We start from the raw sequence: 15677 nt of genomic DNA on the forward strand, positions 1-15677 counted from the left end.
TGGTGGTCTGTGCCCCGGCAGGGATGGGTTTGCGGCGGCTGTGGGTGAGGGTGGATGTGCTGCGTCTCCAGCTGAGCTGGCGCTGGGGAGCTGCTCTCACAAACGGGCTCTGTGCTGTGTTTCAGGATCTGGTGAAGAGTCACTTGATGTATGCGGTGAGGGAGGAAGTGGAGGTCCTCAAAGAGCAAATCAAAGAGCTGATAGAGAAGAACTCCCAGCTGGAGCAAGAAAACACCCTGCTAAAAACACTCGCCAGTCCGGAGCAGCTTGCCCAGTTCCAAGCACAGCTGCAGACTGGTTCCCCACCTTCCTCTTCCCAGTCACAAGGGACAACACAGCAGCCTTCTCAGCCGGCGTCACAGGGGTCAGGGCCTTCAGCGTAGTTCCAAGATGTTACTGCCATCGTGATCGCCGGCCTCTGGACTGCCCAGGGCAGGAAGGACTAGCGGGAACCCGCCGCAGCCACCCTTCATCCATTTCAGTGCACACTGCAGCCCAGACTGAGGACTCCGTGCCCTGCACGCGTCAGCAGGGGCTTCTCTTGCCCTGAATTACACGCTCATCTTGACTCCCTCTTTCCTCCCTTCCTTCCTTGGCTTGAAGGAGTCTTTGTTCTTAGGTTGGTTGAGTAGAGTAAACTTCTTCCAGAGAATTAGCACAAGAACACTGGGGACTCAAGCAGCTTCTGCACATGGCTGAGAAACGAAGCTGCATGCCTGAAGTTCTTTGGTTTGTTTTTAAATCTTCCGTTCATCCAGTGATGCAACTGATACAAGTGCTTTTCGAGCATGGAAATATGAAGAAATAGACTGGAGTAAAAAGTGATGGCTCGGTCCCCCAAAGTGCACTGGGGTTCCAAAGTGAGGACTGGTGCATAGGATCTAAGAGGAAGAGGGAGAAAGGTAAATTCAGTGTTTAACACTTAACTGTCACCTGAAACCTTAAGTGCAAATATTTGCACCGTTTTCTGAAGCATTGGACAGGTGCATAAAGTTGTATTGTATATAGAAAGCAGGTAGGTGACGTACGGTTGGGTCATAGGATAATTACAATGAAGGTTATTTGCCTACTGTATATTGTGTATTTAGTGTAATTACTTTGTAAAATAGAAAACTGTAACTATTTAGGTTGTACAGATTGAAGTTTAGTTGTTTGATTGGCTGATCTGAAGAAGTTTGGGAAGTTGTTTTTTTTTAATGCTACATAAATAAGAATGCACCTACGCAACTGTTCAGAATTTGGCAGATTTATGCTGTTTGTGTAACTTCTGAAGTTCCCTGGCTGCTGATTATCTCGAAGTAAATCTTTGTTCATTGTAGTTTGGTTCAAGACAGGAAAAACCACTCCAAAAATTATCAAACCCTGCTAGCAAAGAATTAAAAAAAAAAAAAAGAGTAAAAAAAAAAAAAAAAATTGGATTTCCCAGTTTGGATTTTTTGCATATGATCTGTATAGTAGTATGCATATGTTTTTGTGCATGTTCTCTAAACAGTTGTAACACGTCGTTGTATTTAAGTGTTGCACTTGTCAACTTTCAATAAAGCATACAATGTTGATAAATCACTGTTTGTATATGGTACTAATGTTAACTGCAGACACTTTCAGCATGTTACAGTGCAGTTCTACATCAGTAGTGACGTCAGGAGGCATAGGTCTGGGTGCGAGAGCCTGTCTGTTGGCTTCAGAGCTTTCTTGAGAGTTTCAGGTGAAAAGCAGCTCCTGCTTCCTGCAGTTCCTTAGAAATGCAGTGAGTGTGAAGTCAAATGAAGGAGGGAGGAGTAGAGGGCTTGACTAAGAGCAAAGCTCCATATTACAGCCCAGTCCTGTGCAGTCAGGACTGTTGGGTTGCTTCTGTACATTGAGTAGTATATAAACAGGAGCACAGAGTTCTGTTTAAATCTTGTGAAACGGTTGCTGCCTAGCAGGGAACAGCCCTTGCCTAACACGGGGTCATCCCATGCTGGCAGCAGCTCCAACAGTTAATTTGATGTGGCAAAGGCAGCGGGCATTACAGCTTTCCCAGCAGGGCAGCCTTAGCACCATCTTCTCTCAAAAACTTGTAGTGCTGAGACCAGACTGAAATCTCAGTGTCTGAGGTTTTCTCTCTTTGATCTCCACAGCTCTTGCCTTGATCATTTCATAATCTATCTTTTGTGAGTTGAAATTGTGTGAACTTGTATTAATTCTGCCTTGTTAAAGTGTTGAGGGGAATTTCCAGTCCCCTGCGAAGATAGAGCCGTTTCCCTTCAGGTTGAAAAAATACTTTTTTCTTCTTTAGTCACTTCTGTAGTCATGATAATTAAACCAGAACCCAATCTAAACCTACAGATTTCTAGATGACAGGCTATGGAGAGAGTGTGATAGTCTGCAGTGGAGGCATGGAGGAACTTGCAGTTTCGCAGTGGATTCTGTTCTCTGGTATTACAGATGTGAATCTTGGATACTTGCATCATTCACAATGGGATAAAATGGTCAGTCCTTTTGAGAAGTAGTAGGACAGTATTTTGACTGTAAAAGCTGTATCCTAAGATTTGAGTACACTGAGTTAATCTGCCTTAAGATGTAAGACTTAATTATAAAGATTTTATGGCCTTACATGACTGCTTGCTCTCTATGATGAAAATCAGGAGGTATTGTTTGTATGCAACTTCATGTTACTGTGAATAGTCAGGTGTAGCAGAGGCAATGAGAAGGCTGGGGGTTCAAAGGCAGGGCAGATCACCTTTTTGTGTGATTTTTAGTTAAATTCCTGCCTTTGGGTACTCGCCGTGTAGCGATTCAGGCACTGCTTAGCTGCATCTCAGCACAAGCAGTTAGATTGCCTTTATTGGGATTAGTGTATGAGAGGGCACACATGAGTGTGTCTCTTTGTGGGAGTGTGAACTTTAATTTGTAGTTTATGTTCTTGAGATTTCAGTATGTAATTTAAGAGTGATCTTAATGAGGGAAATGCCAGAGAGAACTGTGAGATGCTTTTTTTGATGGATTAAGCTAAAATTACAAATTGATGATAACTTTTGTGGTAGAACAGCACTTGAATTATCTGGATCTGACAAAAGGAATGCTAATTTTGGTGCTTTTTAAATGGCTTAATTGTCTCCAGTTGCCTTTATATGCTGAATGTCTCTCTTCAGCACTTCCAGGCCATAACACTGAGTATATAAAAAAGTCCATCTTAACATGCAGATAGGCTTTTTCACCCACTTCACTGACCAAAATTTGCAAAGAATTACTTGTTGTTTAAAACAGAAATTGACCTCTGGGTTTATTTCACTTACTTTGTTTACAGAACAGCCTGAGCATATTCTAAATCCAGGATTATTTTTTTAACTGTTCTTTAGTACAATATCTGGAAGTCTGAAGATTTTCAGTTAGGTAATACATTGATAATTTTAGTACACTGTGCTTCAGCATTGGCAAATCTGATGCTTTCTTAGGTCCTGAATATTTCTGAAACTACCTAGTCGGTTTTTGGAGCTGTTTATTAATTGGTCGAGTTAGGCAGAGCAGCATTTTGTTGCTGAGATGATTTTAGCAGTAGCTCTGTCAAAACTGCTGCCTCTCTCCGTGAAGCAGATTCAAATTGACTGAAATTGCACTCGAGATCCAAACAAAGAGTAGACGTTTCAGTCAGTTGTGCTGTAATACTTCTGGAATGAATTGTTTTGATTTTTGCTTTTGTTCTAGAACAATTCATTTTTCAGAGAACATTAAATCAAATGTTGTCAAGAGTATTGTCTTTTTTCCACCGGAATTTTTCTTTGTACAGACCCAAAGATGCTCAGGTTTTCACCCACAGTGAGAATTCATGTAGTCTGTCTTTTATATGTCAAGCTTTTTATTCTCTGCATATCTCCAAGTCAGTAATTCTTCAGGCTATATTCAAATTGTTTGTCATATAACTTATTGTTGACATTTATTTTAAACAGCATTGACATTTATTGTTTACTTTATTTTAAACAGCAAAATGATAAAACTGATCTAAGTGAATAATTAGAGAGACCAAGTTGTTTTGAGGGGGGGGGGGGGGTTGTTTTTTTTTCCCTCCCCGGCTTTTTTTTTTTTTTTAAGTCGTCGAGTTAGGCAGAGCAGCATTTTGTTGCTGAGATGATTTTAGCAGTAGCTCTGTCAAAACTGCTGCCTCTCTCCGTGAAGCAGATTCAAATTGACTGAAATTGCACTCGAGATCCAAACAAAGAGTAGACGTTTCAGTCAGTTGTGCTGTAATACTTCTGGAATGAATTGTTTTGATTTTTGCTTTTGTTCTAGAACAATTCATTTTTCAGAGAACATTAAATCAAATGTTGTCAAGAGTATTGTCTTTTTTCCACCGGAATTTTTCTTTGTACAGACCCAAAGATGCTCAGGTTTTCACCCACAGTGAGAATTCATGTAGTCTGTCTTTTATATGTCAAGCTTTTTATTCTCTGCATATCTCCAAGTCAGTAATTCTTCAGGCTATATTCAAATTGTTTGTCATATAACTTATTGTTGACATTTATTTTAAACAGCATTGACATTTATTGTTTACTTTATTTTAAACAGCAAAATGATAAAACTGATCTAAGTGAATAATTAGGGAGGCCAAGTTGTTTTGAGGGGGGGGGGGGTGTTGTTTTTTTTTCCCTCCCATGGCTTTTTTTTTTTTTTAAGCCAGTAATTTTTGGCAATAATTCTGAGGCAAGTCCAGATTGGCCAAATTCTGTGGACTCTTTAAAATAATTAGAGAAAAGAAATATGCTTCAGTAACATGCCTGAAAACTGTCCGGAGAGCACCCAGACAAAACCTCCCAGCAGCAGTGGAGTAGTAAATGGAGTGCCTTAGAGATGCCTCTCCCTAATTCTTATGGAATAAATCAATGCCTCGGGGGCAGCTTCCTGTCTTTCAACTGGAGAAAGAACCCAGTGAGGCTATTTGGGAATTACCACCCTTGATTTCTGAAGCTACAGTGAATGTATTAATCTCAATACAAAGAACTTTAATTATTATTTATTCCTTGCAGGGTGAAATAGCAGTACTGGAGCTCTCTGACTGAAGGCATGCTTGTTTAGCTTAATGGATGACATTGCAAAGCCTCTCATTAAGCAAGTACTTTACTAAGGGTTCACATCTTACAGTCGTTATATATTTCTTGCTTTTCTCCTCTCTCTTTGGGATTATGCATTTTAACTTTCTGGAGAGTTTTCTCTTGGGGTGATCCTTGAATGTTAAAAATCCAAGGCTTCACCTAAGCTGGAAACTAACCCAATTCCAGCCATTTCTGGTCAGTGCAGCTTCAGATGTATAAAAGTTAAATGGAGAATGATTTGCTGGAGAGAGCTCCTGGGAAGTCTGGAAGGAGCTTTGGTGTTTGAAATGCTTGTTTGAGGATACTCTGAAAAACACCTGCCACTGGCCAGGACCTTTTCCTGTGATGAGTAAGCAGACTGTCCTGACTGTTTAGTATATGCTGAACGAGGCCAACAAGCAACAAGCTTGAAAGTCCCATGGCAAGGAGTTTGCAGCAGACACTGGCAACTGCCCTCCTGAATCGAGGTCCAGTTTCCAACAGGAGCAAAGCCAAGCTCAACACTGAAGTTAAAAGCCAAACCATTAATAAACTAACTTCCTTATATTGTAAATACGTCGGAAAAGGGCAGTGGTTCAAAAGGGAAAACAAGCAGAACTGTCATGACTTTCCTTGAAACTGAGTCCCAGGTGGTGCTTGTTCATTGAGCTGCTCCCGGTAAGTTGTGCTGGGTCAAGAAGCAAGAGTTTGTGTAGAATGTGGCCAAGAGGTCCCCAAAATGTAGCATGACAGGAATTGGGGGGTACAGGGTACCAGCCAGCTGAGGAGAGGGAAAATCGTCCTCAAAAACCTTGTTTGTGATCTAAGCCAGGTTCTTAGGTCATCTTGAAGCTTAACTTTGATTCTTCAGCTGTGTTGGGTGGGGGTGTCTCTTTAGTGATGTGTATGTGGTAATACATATTGGACGCTGTTCAAGTCATCATGAGCAAGTGGCTACAGGCAAAGAAAAAGGAAAAGGTCATAGCACTCCTATTTACAGTCTTCTAGTTTGGGTGGGCTGAGAACTCAGTTCCCACTCTTTGGAGCTTTTAAGGAACTGTAAAACATCGACAGGTTGAGATCTGGCAACTACAAGCTCGGAGTAAATCCACCTGAATCTTGGAAGTACTGAAAGGGGAGAAAATAAAATTTGTCAGCCTTTAAAAAGCAAAGTCAAGCAGCACAAACCTGTAGGGCCTTCTGAAAGGAAAGTAGATCTGTTGTTCATCAGGGAGTACAGCAAGGGAGGGAGATGAGCTTGTTTGTGGATTATTTAAATTACTGTCAGCTGCTTTCCAGTCCAACATGCATTCAGGATCTCTGGAAGCTGGGTATCTGTGCTGAGCTCTCAGATCTCCCCCTAAAATCTTGTTTAAAGTATCTGCCTGCATTATGTTCCCCACGGAGGCTGCAATAAATGGTCATTCTTCCTTCCATTAGTTTTATTACTGAGAACCAGCCTGCTCTGCTTCTCTGCTGCTGCCTTAATCAAAGCTTTGCTACCAGATAGCCATCAGAAAAGACATCTGCAATTCAATTAGATATGTGCTTAAACTCCTGATCTCTGTGAAACTGCCCTCTGCCAGAACACAGTGCCCTCCATGCCATGGGCTTGCCAAGGCTGCAGGGCTCTGCCCCTGCCCTGCTGGCCCTGCAGTGGCACAGCAACAGCTTACAGATGCTTGAAATGTGTGGGAGACTGCTAGGAGTTTAATTCTTCTTCCTTTTTCTTCTCTCCAAAGCAGGAGAGAAGCTAGAAACTTGGCACCAGTCAGGAGCCACAAAATCTGCTTTATAACATCCTGAAAGTGGTTGCTGCAGGGTAGTGTCTTTCTGCCTCCAGAGGTAGGATTATGAAGCTCCAAAGGTTCTTCAGGAGCAAATTGTTGCACCTTTTGCGTGGGCACGAAAGCATGATGAACTGATTGAAATGTCCATACCTAAAGAAGTCAGACTTCTTTATTTTCACAGACTTACTTCAGTCTCCAGTGCTGTAAATGCATATCCCCTGGTGTAGCTGCTCCAGGGCCACTGTTCTTGCTTGCAGTGACCCTGTGAGGTGATGGAGGCAAGGTCTAAATATTTCCTGGGCAGGCCATACCAGACCACTAAGCCTTTGGAAGGAACAGCTCTTTAGAAATATTTTCATGCCTCTAGAGGTAAAGGTGACCTCCGAGTGATGTCAGGCTGATCCGTGACACCTACCACAAACTTGTTTAAAAATGCTCCAGAAGGATGTTCCAGTGTGCTTTGGTGGTCTTGCTTAAAGCATTTCTATGAATGGATTGTAAGTGCTTGCAAAATCACAAGTGAAAGCAGTCAGAAGGGAGGTTGTTGTGGGCTTCTTTGTGGAACAGATGCAGTTGACAAAAACCCCAAACCTGAAGAGAAGTGAAAAGCAAGGGTGAGCTGGGGAGTGGACCTGGCACGCAGCTCACTGCAAGCTTTCCTGCCTTCAGGGAGCAGCGGCTCTCAGCTGGTGGAGAGGCAGATTTAGTGCTTACCTGGGATGGGAGAAAAACAAATAGGGGTGAGGGCAATGCAGCTGTGTATAGCCCTGACGGATCAGGGTGTTGTGCCTGCCTGCACACCTGAGTGTAAGATTTAGCAGAGCCTTGGTAAGTGCGCAGCTACGTTTGCAGTTCACAAGGGATCCACCCCGACAGTGACAAAAGCATTTCAGGTCTGCCAGGGTGAGGTGAGAAGAGGATGGAAGTGTAAGTAGTCATAGGTGGTGCAGGAAAAAATCCCCTTGCCCTCTGCATTGGCTTTAAATCCAGTGAGCAGTGATGGTGGATCAAGTTCAATCATGCTCTTAATGAACAGCAGCTCCCCATTTAATGGGTTCATGTAGAGGATCTGAGCCAGAACAGCCTGTTTGCTCAGAAGGCAATTACTCCTATTTACTACTTAAGTGCCATAAATGCACTTTGGCTTTCTAAGGAATGGCAGTAGCTGTGTTTCCAGGGCTGTGGAGAAAACTGAAGCAGCTCCAACAAGCAACAGGACACAAGTCAGGGCTAGGGGTGCCCAGGTAGAGATAAGAGGAAGATGATGGGAGAGGCCATATTCTCATGTGACCTGTTGGATACCAGTATTAGTATTGGAAATGTCAGAGCTGGGCAGTGATTTTATTCCAGCCCTGGGCTGCTTTTGTGGCCTTGTTAGGCAGCAAGGTCTAGGAACAGATGCCAGGGCCAAGCTGCCATGATGACCTCCAACCCTCCCCTCCAGAGGAAACTGGAAAAGACTTGGAGAGCCCTTGTGGGGTTTTTTTTGTTTGTTTGGGGTTTTTTTTGTTTGTTTGGGGTTTTTTTTGTTTGTTTGGGGTTTTTTTTGTTTGTTTGGGGTTTTTTTTGTTTGTTTGGGGTTTTTTTTGTTTGTTTGGGGTTTTTTTTGTTTGTTTGGGGTTTTTTTTGTTTGTTTGGGGTTTTTTTTGTTTGTTTGGGGTTTTTTTTGTTTGTTTGGGGTTTTTTTTGTTTGTTTGGGGTTTTTTTTGTTTGTTTGGGGTTTTTTTTGTTTGTTTGGGGTTTTTTTTGTTTGTTTGGGGTTTTTTTTGTTTGTTTGGGGTTTTTTTTGTTTGTTTGGGGTTTTTTTTGTTTGTTTGGGGTTTTTTTTGTTTGTTTGGGGTTTTTTTTGTTTGTTTGGGGTTTTTTTTGTTTGTTTGGGGGTTTTTTTGTTTGATTGTTTTTTGGTTTTGTTTGTTTTTTCTTCCTCTCTCCAATATTTATGTATTCTTAATATATTTTTTAATAAAAGAATGAAGTCTAACAGGAGAAGGGAAGGGTAGCATGGGTCCCTATCTGTTTTAAAGGGTTGCTAGTGGAGGAGGCTGGGGGCTGTTTTTCTACTACAGCAACCTCAATGCCTGCAGTGCTTAAACTTTCTCCTGTATGGTCTGGGTTTTAGCAGAACAGATGTAAGTGGCCAGACTCCTCAGGCTATCCATGCTGAGCCAGTTGGATCAGGAGGTGGAGCAAAACCAAGTGACATAAGAGTGGGGCTTCCAGCTGGCCATTGCCCACCCACACTTCCCTTGAGGAGCTGCAGTGCTCCCTCATGAGGGTTAATGCCCTGGGCAAGGAGAGGGCTACACCATGTAGCCTAGGGGAAAATTCTCTTGTTTTCATTTCAGTGTGGCTGATTGCAGTCTGCCTGGAGGTAAAATAAACCTGTGCCACAGCTCTGCATTTCACCATGCTGCTTCTGTGGCAAACTTCCCTTTCTTTAGAAGTTTCCTTTTTGGGATGTGAAACTACAAATATCAGTTATTAGGTTTTTACAGAGGAAAAAACTCTCACATCTACAATCTGTTATTTACAGGACAGTTGGATCCTGTGACTTCTCTCAAGACAAATTTAAAGTGGGCATCTGAATTAAGAAGAATGAGCAATTCAAAAGAACCCCCGAACTACTTAAACAAAAAACACCCCTCAGAAGGTGAGGAAAATTCTGCATATGGTAGATTTTTTGGTGGCTTTTTTTCCATTAAAATCTCACTCCACTCCATCCCAGGGGGAAGATAGTGTCCTTCCAGCACAGCCTGGTAGTTCATTACCTTTCCAGCTCCTGCCTTACCAAGTGCCTGCTGTAGTATCTGGGATGTGAGTGGAAAACATAGCACTTAGTGCCTGTCGTAGAAACACTGCACCTTGGTGCTGGAATCCTGCCTACCAACTCATCACTTAAAAGCAATTGCCAAGGTACCACCCAAAATAACGTGACCTTTAAGCAGCCAGCAGCTTAGGGACTTCCCAAACCAGATACTGCAGCTGGACATCCACATTTTAGAGTTGCCTTTGGATGCATGCTCCGGGCACCTGTTTGAGTTAATTTCCGTTCTTTTGCTCGCTTTTCAAGAACAGTTGTTCCCTAATTGTCCCTTTACAGTCTGTCTCCCCAGGCTCCTCAGTGCTTGTGCTTGTCCCTTAATGCAGCAGCACACCTGGAGCCTGACAGTGGCCCAAATCTGTGCTGTTAGCCTATGGGTATCACTGCAGACATGGAGTTTTCAGCTCTGGATGTGTTGCCTGGCACTCAGAGTCACAAGCTCCTCTGCAAGTCCTCATCCTTGAAGTTCCAGGTAGGCTTGCACAGCTAAAGTAGTGTTCTCTGCAGACCTTGTCTCCTCACCTTCACCACCCTGATCTGCTCACTCAGACACTTAAAGTATCTGCCTTCAGAAAAGGAGAGGACCTTGATAGCATTGATTCTATTTGCTTTTGTGGGGAATTTGTTAGAGAAGACATTATTAACTGTTGCACTTTCATTCCTGTGCAAGCTTTCACTTTCACATTCCCTGACGAGGATGTTACCCTGGCAGGGTTGAGGCCAGCCCAGCTAAGGGAAGTTTTAAATAAAAGTTGTGCCACCCTTTTGAGATGTTGCATATGAAAACTCAGACATAATGTTCCTTTTTCTTTTTAAAATGAGGGAAAAGAAAAACAACCTCTACTTTTGGTCTACAGTTTCACAGAAGTCCATTTCTACCTATACTTACCTCCAAAGTTTGTTAGTGAGGCTGCTTGACAGCATCAGTACTGATGTATGTATGAGTGTGTATGTATATATATATGTATATTTGTCCGCTATGATATATTAGAAGCACACACAGGATTTGCTTTCAGTATTACTAATTTCTGATTACCTTATTGGAATGCCAGATAGAGTTGATGTTCCCATTAAAGTCTGAGCTCCTGAAATCATGCTGCACCTCTGAGACTTGTGCTTTCTATTAAGAATGAGTCAGCTTCTAGCCTGCAGTTTCTGAGGAAAAGAGCTGAAAATATCAATGAGCTGCAATACATCAAGTCAAGAATCAGAAAAAAATAAGAGAAAAAAAATAATCCATAATTATTTCTTAAGATTAATTGACAAATTCCAGCCTGACTTAGGAGGTTTTGAGATGCTTTGAGAACTCAGTAATGTTGCTGTGCCTTGTTCTTGTGCTCTGACAGTAGCACAAGCTGTCTTTGGTGTTATGGTACCCTGACCCTGCAATGTATTAGTTAAGAGTTTGGGCTTTAAAAGTAACACGAGGATCAGTCTTCTCAGCTCATGAAGCGTGGCTGCAATTTTTTCCTTGATATGTGACAACTTTATGATATTTAAGTATATGTTGGATTTTTAATCTTAAATACCTTTTATCAATTTCTTTATTAGGGAGCATTTTTGTACCCACAGTATTAAGTCCAGTGACTCATGTGCAAATGATCAAGCTGAAATACTAATTGCTTTTGGAGAGAGAATCAATTATGATATTGTTCTTGATCATCAAAGGCAATTCAATCTCTTCCTTAACACAGGAATGAGGGTTGCAACCTTCTTCACGAAAGTGAAGAAGGCAAAAAGCTGCTCACTTTCAGCTGTGCAAACAGGTGAGGAGAAGCCACATCCACTTTGGAGTCACACCAATGCTGCAGCTGTGCTGAGCCTCTCAAAATTAGACTTTGCTTTTTCTTCAGAAGCAATAGTGTTGCTTCCTTCACCCCCAGAAATGTTCTGGAGTGATTTTATTGTAGCATCTGCAATCTGGGTGCCATTCAGCACCGACAGCTCTGTAGTTGATGGCTTCCTTGCAGAAGGGGCCCTCAGAGACCATGCCCAGGCAACCAGGGCTAGTGTCTGTCAGTGCCCGGTGGGATGATGACTCTGCAGCCTTTGGTGTTTTCTCACAGTGGACCCAACAGTGAGGGCAGGTCCAAGGAACAGGAACCCTCCAATGACAAGTTTCCTAAAGCTCAGGCTGCATTTTACAATGAAGGGTCAAATGAAAGCCCTGACTCTTTTGTTCTCCAGAAACCACTGGCTAAATCAACCAGACTGAAAAATAGCAAAGGCCTTTTCCAACAAAAATAACCAGCTGCAGTAACAACCCCATCTCCAGCCTCCAACGTGTGCTGTCATCTTTGCAGCGCTAGATCAGGAGCATAGCAAAGGAGACGAGAGCTGTTCTTTGACAAATTAGAAGTTGGACCTTTTTCTCTCCCCGCCCCTATGAAACTGTATCTGTCTATCCTGAGCCTGCTAGGAGATTTAGTTTATCCTGAGCATCGTAAAATGTGTGAAGAGGGAGGTTTCTGAGGGGGCAATCCCTTCGACAGCTGTGCTCTACCATCAGCCAAACAATTAAGCAAAACACCACAGCCCCATAATTACATGTGAGGCATTTCTCACGTACCTCGCCTGTCTGGCAGCTGCTAACAAAGGCCTGGGTGTGGATGGGACCTCTCCATCTGGAAGATGGCTGGGTAGGCAGCTTGTTCCCTCAGCCCCTGCAAGCGGGGAGACAGAACACACAGTATGTCCCCTCTGTGGCAGATGCCTCCTGACAGGGTTAAACCAAAGGGCTTTGCTGAAGCGGGTATCCAGGAAGGGTTTCCTGCACTGTTTGCTTACTGGGATGCAGGGCACTTCAAAGGAGGGCAGCAGGCTGAGAGGTCAGCTCTTCTGGAGATGTCTTTGGTGCTGGGAGAGGTGTGAATATCTTACAAATGAGAGTTTCAATCACATGTTTAGGACCTGGATGACTCGTGCATAGTGCATCTCAGTGTGGTACCCTGGCAATCTCCAAATCTTGCCTGCTGGCAAAGGGTGGGGTATTTGCTGCCTGCTGTACAGGCAGTACCTTCACAACTGGAGCTGACAAGCACAGCCAAGTCAGCTGTAAAACACTGTGCTTGAAGGCTGTGCTTCTCCAAGAGTCTCTGCTGTGGCCTAGGAACTCTACAGAATCATAGAATCACAGAATGGTTTGGGTTGGAAGGGGCCTTAAAGATCATCTAGTTCCAGCCCTCTGCATGGGCAGGAACACCTCCCACTAGACCAGGTTGGTCACATTGAAGCTGACCTTGAGCACTTTGAGAGAGGAGCCATCCACAGCTTCTCTAGGCAGTCTGTGCCACTGTCTCATCACCCTCACAGTAAAGAATTTCTCCCTAATATCTAATCTAAATCTGCCCTCTTTCAGTTTGAAACAGTTTCCCCTTGTTCTATCACTGCAGGCCCATGTAAGAAGCCCCTCTCCAGCTTTTCTGTAGCCCCTTCAGGTACTGGAAGGTGCTATAAGGTCTCCCCAGAGCCTTTTTTCCTCCAGGCTGAACAGCCCCAACTCTCTCAGCCTGTCTTCATAGCAGAAGTGCTCCAGCCCTCTGGTCATCTTCGTGGCCCTTCTCTGGACTTGCTTCAACATGCTGATGTGCATCAGCCCTACCCATTTACTAGCCCAAATCAAAGTCCTTCTTCCCAGAGATGAAGGGGCGTGGTGGATGGAGCCTCCTGGGGCAGGACAGCTTATGATGCCATGGGGCATTAATCTGCTGCTGGGCACCAGGAAGTCCTCACACTGGACCAGAGTGGAGGTTTTTGTGGATGTTTCTGACTTGTTGGCAAACAACTGTTTTATTTAGGCCACAGCTCAAAAATATTTTCATTTGGAAAGAGATGGGCTCCTTGGGAGTTGTGGTTGTTGCTTCCTGTTGGTTTCCCTCTCTTGGTGAGGAAGGAAACCCTCAGGCATGCTGGGCCATGTGGTCGGCTAGTTTGTCCACAACATGTGGTGTGGAGAAATGGCACCAGCTGATTACTAACCCTGTGGGGTACTAAAGCATTGCAGGTGGTAGGAAGGCTTTGATTTTTTTGCCTGGAGAGGATGAGAAAGGGGAAGAGATGCTAAGAGACAATAATAATAAACACTAACAGTAATAATAAGCAATAAACAACCTGTGGAAAGCAGATTTTCTTATAGGGGACAAAACAACAAATTATCAGCTTTCCAGGATAAACTGACTTTGCCTTGTGCTGACACACACTGTACAGGTTTTTCAGGAAGCAAAGCACAAAAGCTATGAATTTTGGGAGAGCCCTGGGGAGTGAAACTCGTATTCATAGAATCATAGAATGATTTGAATTGGAAGAGGCCTTTAAAGATCATCTAGTTCCACCCCCCCTGCCATAGGCAGGGACACCTCCTACTAGACCAGGTTAATCAGAGCCCCATCCCACCTGACTTTGAGCACTTCCAGGGAAGGGGAATCCACAGCTTCCCTGGGCAACCTGTGCCAGTGTCTCACCACCCTCACACTAAAGAATTTCTTGTATTTTGGTTTGTAACCCCCAGCCCACCCCTCTAGCCTTTGACCTTTTCTCTCCATGATTCAGTGTATGTTAAAATACTTACTGCTGGGTTGAAATGAGAGGTGTACACAATCCTACAGCTTTTGTTTCTAAACATCCTGTGTGTAAAAGGGGAGAAGATGAGCTAAGACTCAATCACTTCTTGAGCAGTGTTTGCTCCACGGATGCTGGAACATTCTCAGGGCGGTGGCACTGGCTGACCCAAGGCATCAGGGGTGGAAAACAGACCTTGAAGTGAAGTGGCCTGCTATTGCTATCTGTTTGTGCTGTGTATCCTGACACAAAACCCAGTGAGCAGCAGCCTGAGCTGCGCTTGAATGTGCTCCATGAGTTGACGCTGCACTGTCATGTGGTTCTGTTGCTACAAACACCCCAGTGTCAAAATGCCCACAGACCAGCACTGCCTGAGGTCTCCTCCTGACCTCAGGTGGTGTGATACGGGTCTTTCAACCCCAGAGTGGTTCAAATGCATGTTTTGAAATGAAGCTATCTGGGAAGCTGAGGACTTTCTCTTGGAAGATTTGAGTGCAGTGCCTGAAATGGCACATCATGGGTCTGGAAGACAGCAAGACTCACCACCACCAACACAGCAAATGACACTGATGCAGCAAACATCATTGATTCAATGGGCTGTGGATAAGGACAAGAGACCAGCTTCAGGCAAACCTGAGACTTGTTGTCACTGAGCTGGGATTCATCCCATAGATGTGTAGGGATGTTGTGACATGGATGGTAGAATGGCTGAACATTTAAAGGAGCTGTGAAGGTCATCTGATCCAACTGGCCACTCAAAGCAGACTAATTTTGGCATCAGAGCAGGTCAGTCTGGGCCCTGTCCAGCTGAGTTTTCGAAACCTCCAAGGACGAAAATCCCACAGGCCCTCTAGGCAACCTATTCCAGGTCTCAAAATGTTTTTTACCCTAATACACAATCAGAATTTTCTTTGAGGCAACGTTTTTCTTGTTTCTACAGCAGAATCATCCCTGATTCCTTTACAATGACTGTAGAGACTCAGATTTTGGGCCCCTGAAGTTTCTCACCTCTTTAGGGTGAGATACATTACAAGTTGTGAATGAGCAGAACCCATGTTTTTGCACTGGTGGGTCAGGCTCCCCTCATGTATACTGCTACCCTTCTACTGCCAGTTCTTCAGGGCTGTGGACACTCTCTCCAGCTGCCATGCTCCTTGGAGGCAACTAACTCTTTCTCAGCTGTGGCTGTCCACCTGGAAAGCTAGAGTAGCTTTTCTTGACAAAACAGGAATAGACCTGCTTTTAGGGGGAAGAAGAGGAGGTGGTTGCCTTTACCTGCTCCATCTGAAGCTCCTGTGTTCAGTGACCACATGTCCACGCTTATGCCCAGCCCCTCTTTGGTGCCTGGGTGCTTGGTGCAGATGACTGTGCAAGAGCCCTTCTCTTCTTCAGCATACAAATTAAGACAGAAATTACAACATGCATGTTTGCTGTTTCTTTTTTTCTTTCCTCCGAGTGTGC

The 15677-nt window shown here is 43.8% G+C and overlaps 1 protein-coding gene across 2 annotated transcripts in view; it reads left to right on the plus strand.

Moving 5' to 3' along the window:
• Positions 1 to 1561, plus strand: part of TSC22D1 (TSC22 domain family, member 1) — a 90278-nt gene extending 88717 nt beyond the window's left edge. For both annotated transcript variants that reach the window (XM_010000847.1, XM_010000849.1), the window contains exon 3: positions 126 to 1561. In XM_010000847.1, coding sequence (XP_009999149.1) covers positions 126 to 383 — 258 coding nt within the window. In that variant the 3' untranslated portion in view covers positions 384 to 1561. The remainder of the gene's footprint in view (positions 1 to 125) is intronic.
• Positions 1562 to 15677: the final 14116 nt, after the last annotated feature.

The sequence above is a fragment of the Chaetura pelagica genome, unplaced genomic scaffold, assembly GCF_000747805.2.
Source record: "Chaetura pelagica isolate M959 unplaced genomic scaffold, ChaPel_1.0 scaffold115, whole genome shotgun sequence".
Classification (NCBI taxonomy): Eukaryota; Metazoa; Chordata; class Aves; order Apodiformes; family Apodidae; genus Chaetura; species Chaetura pelagica.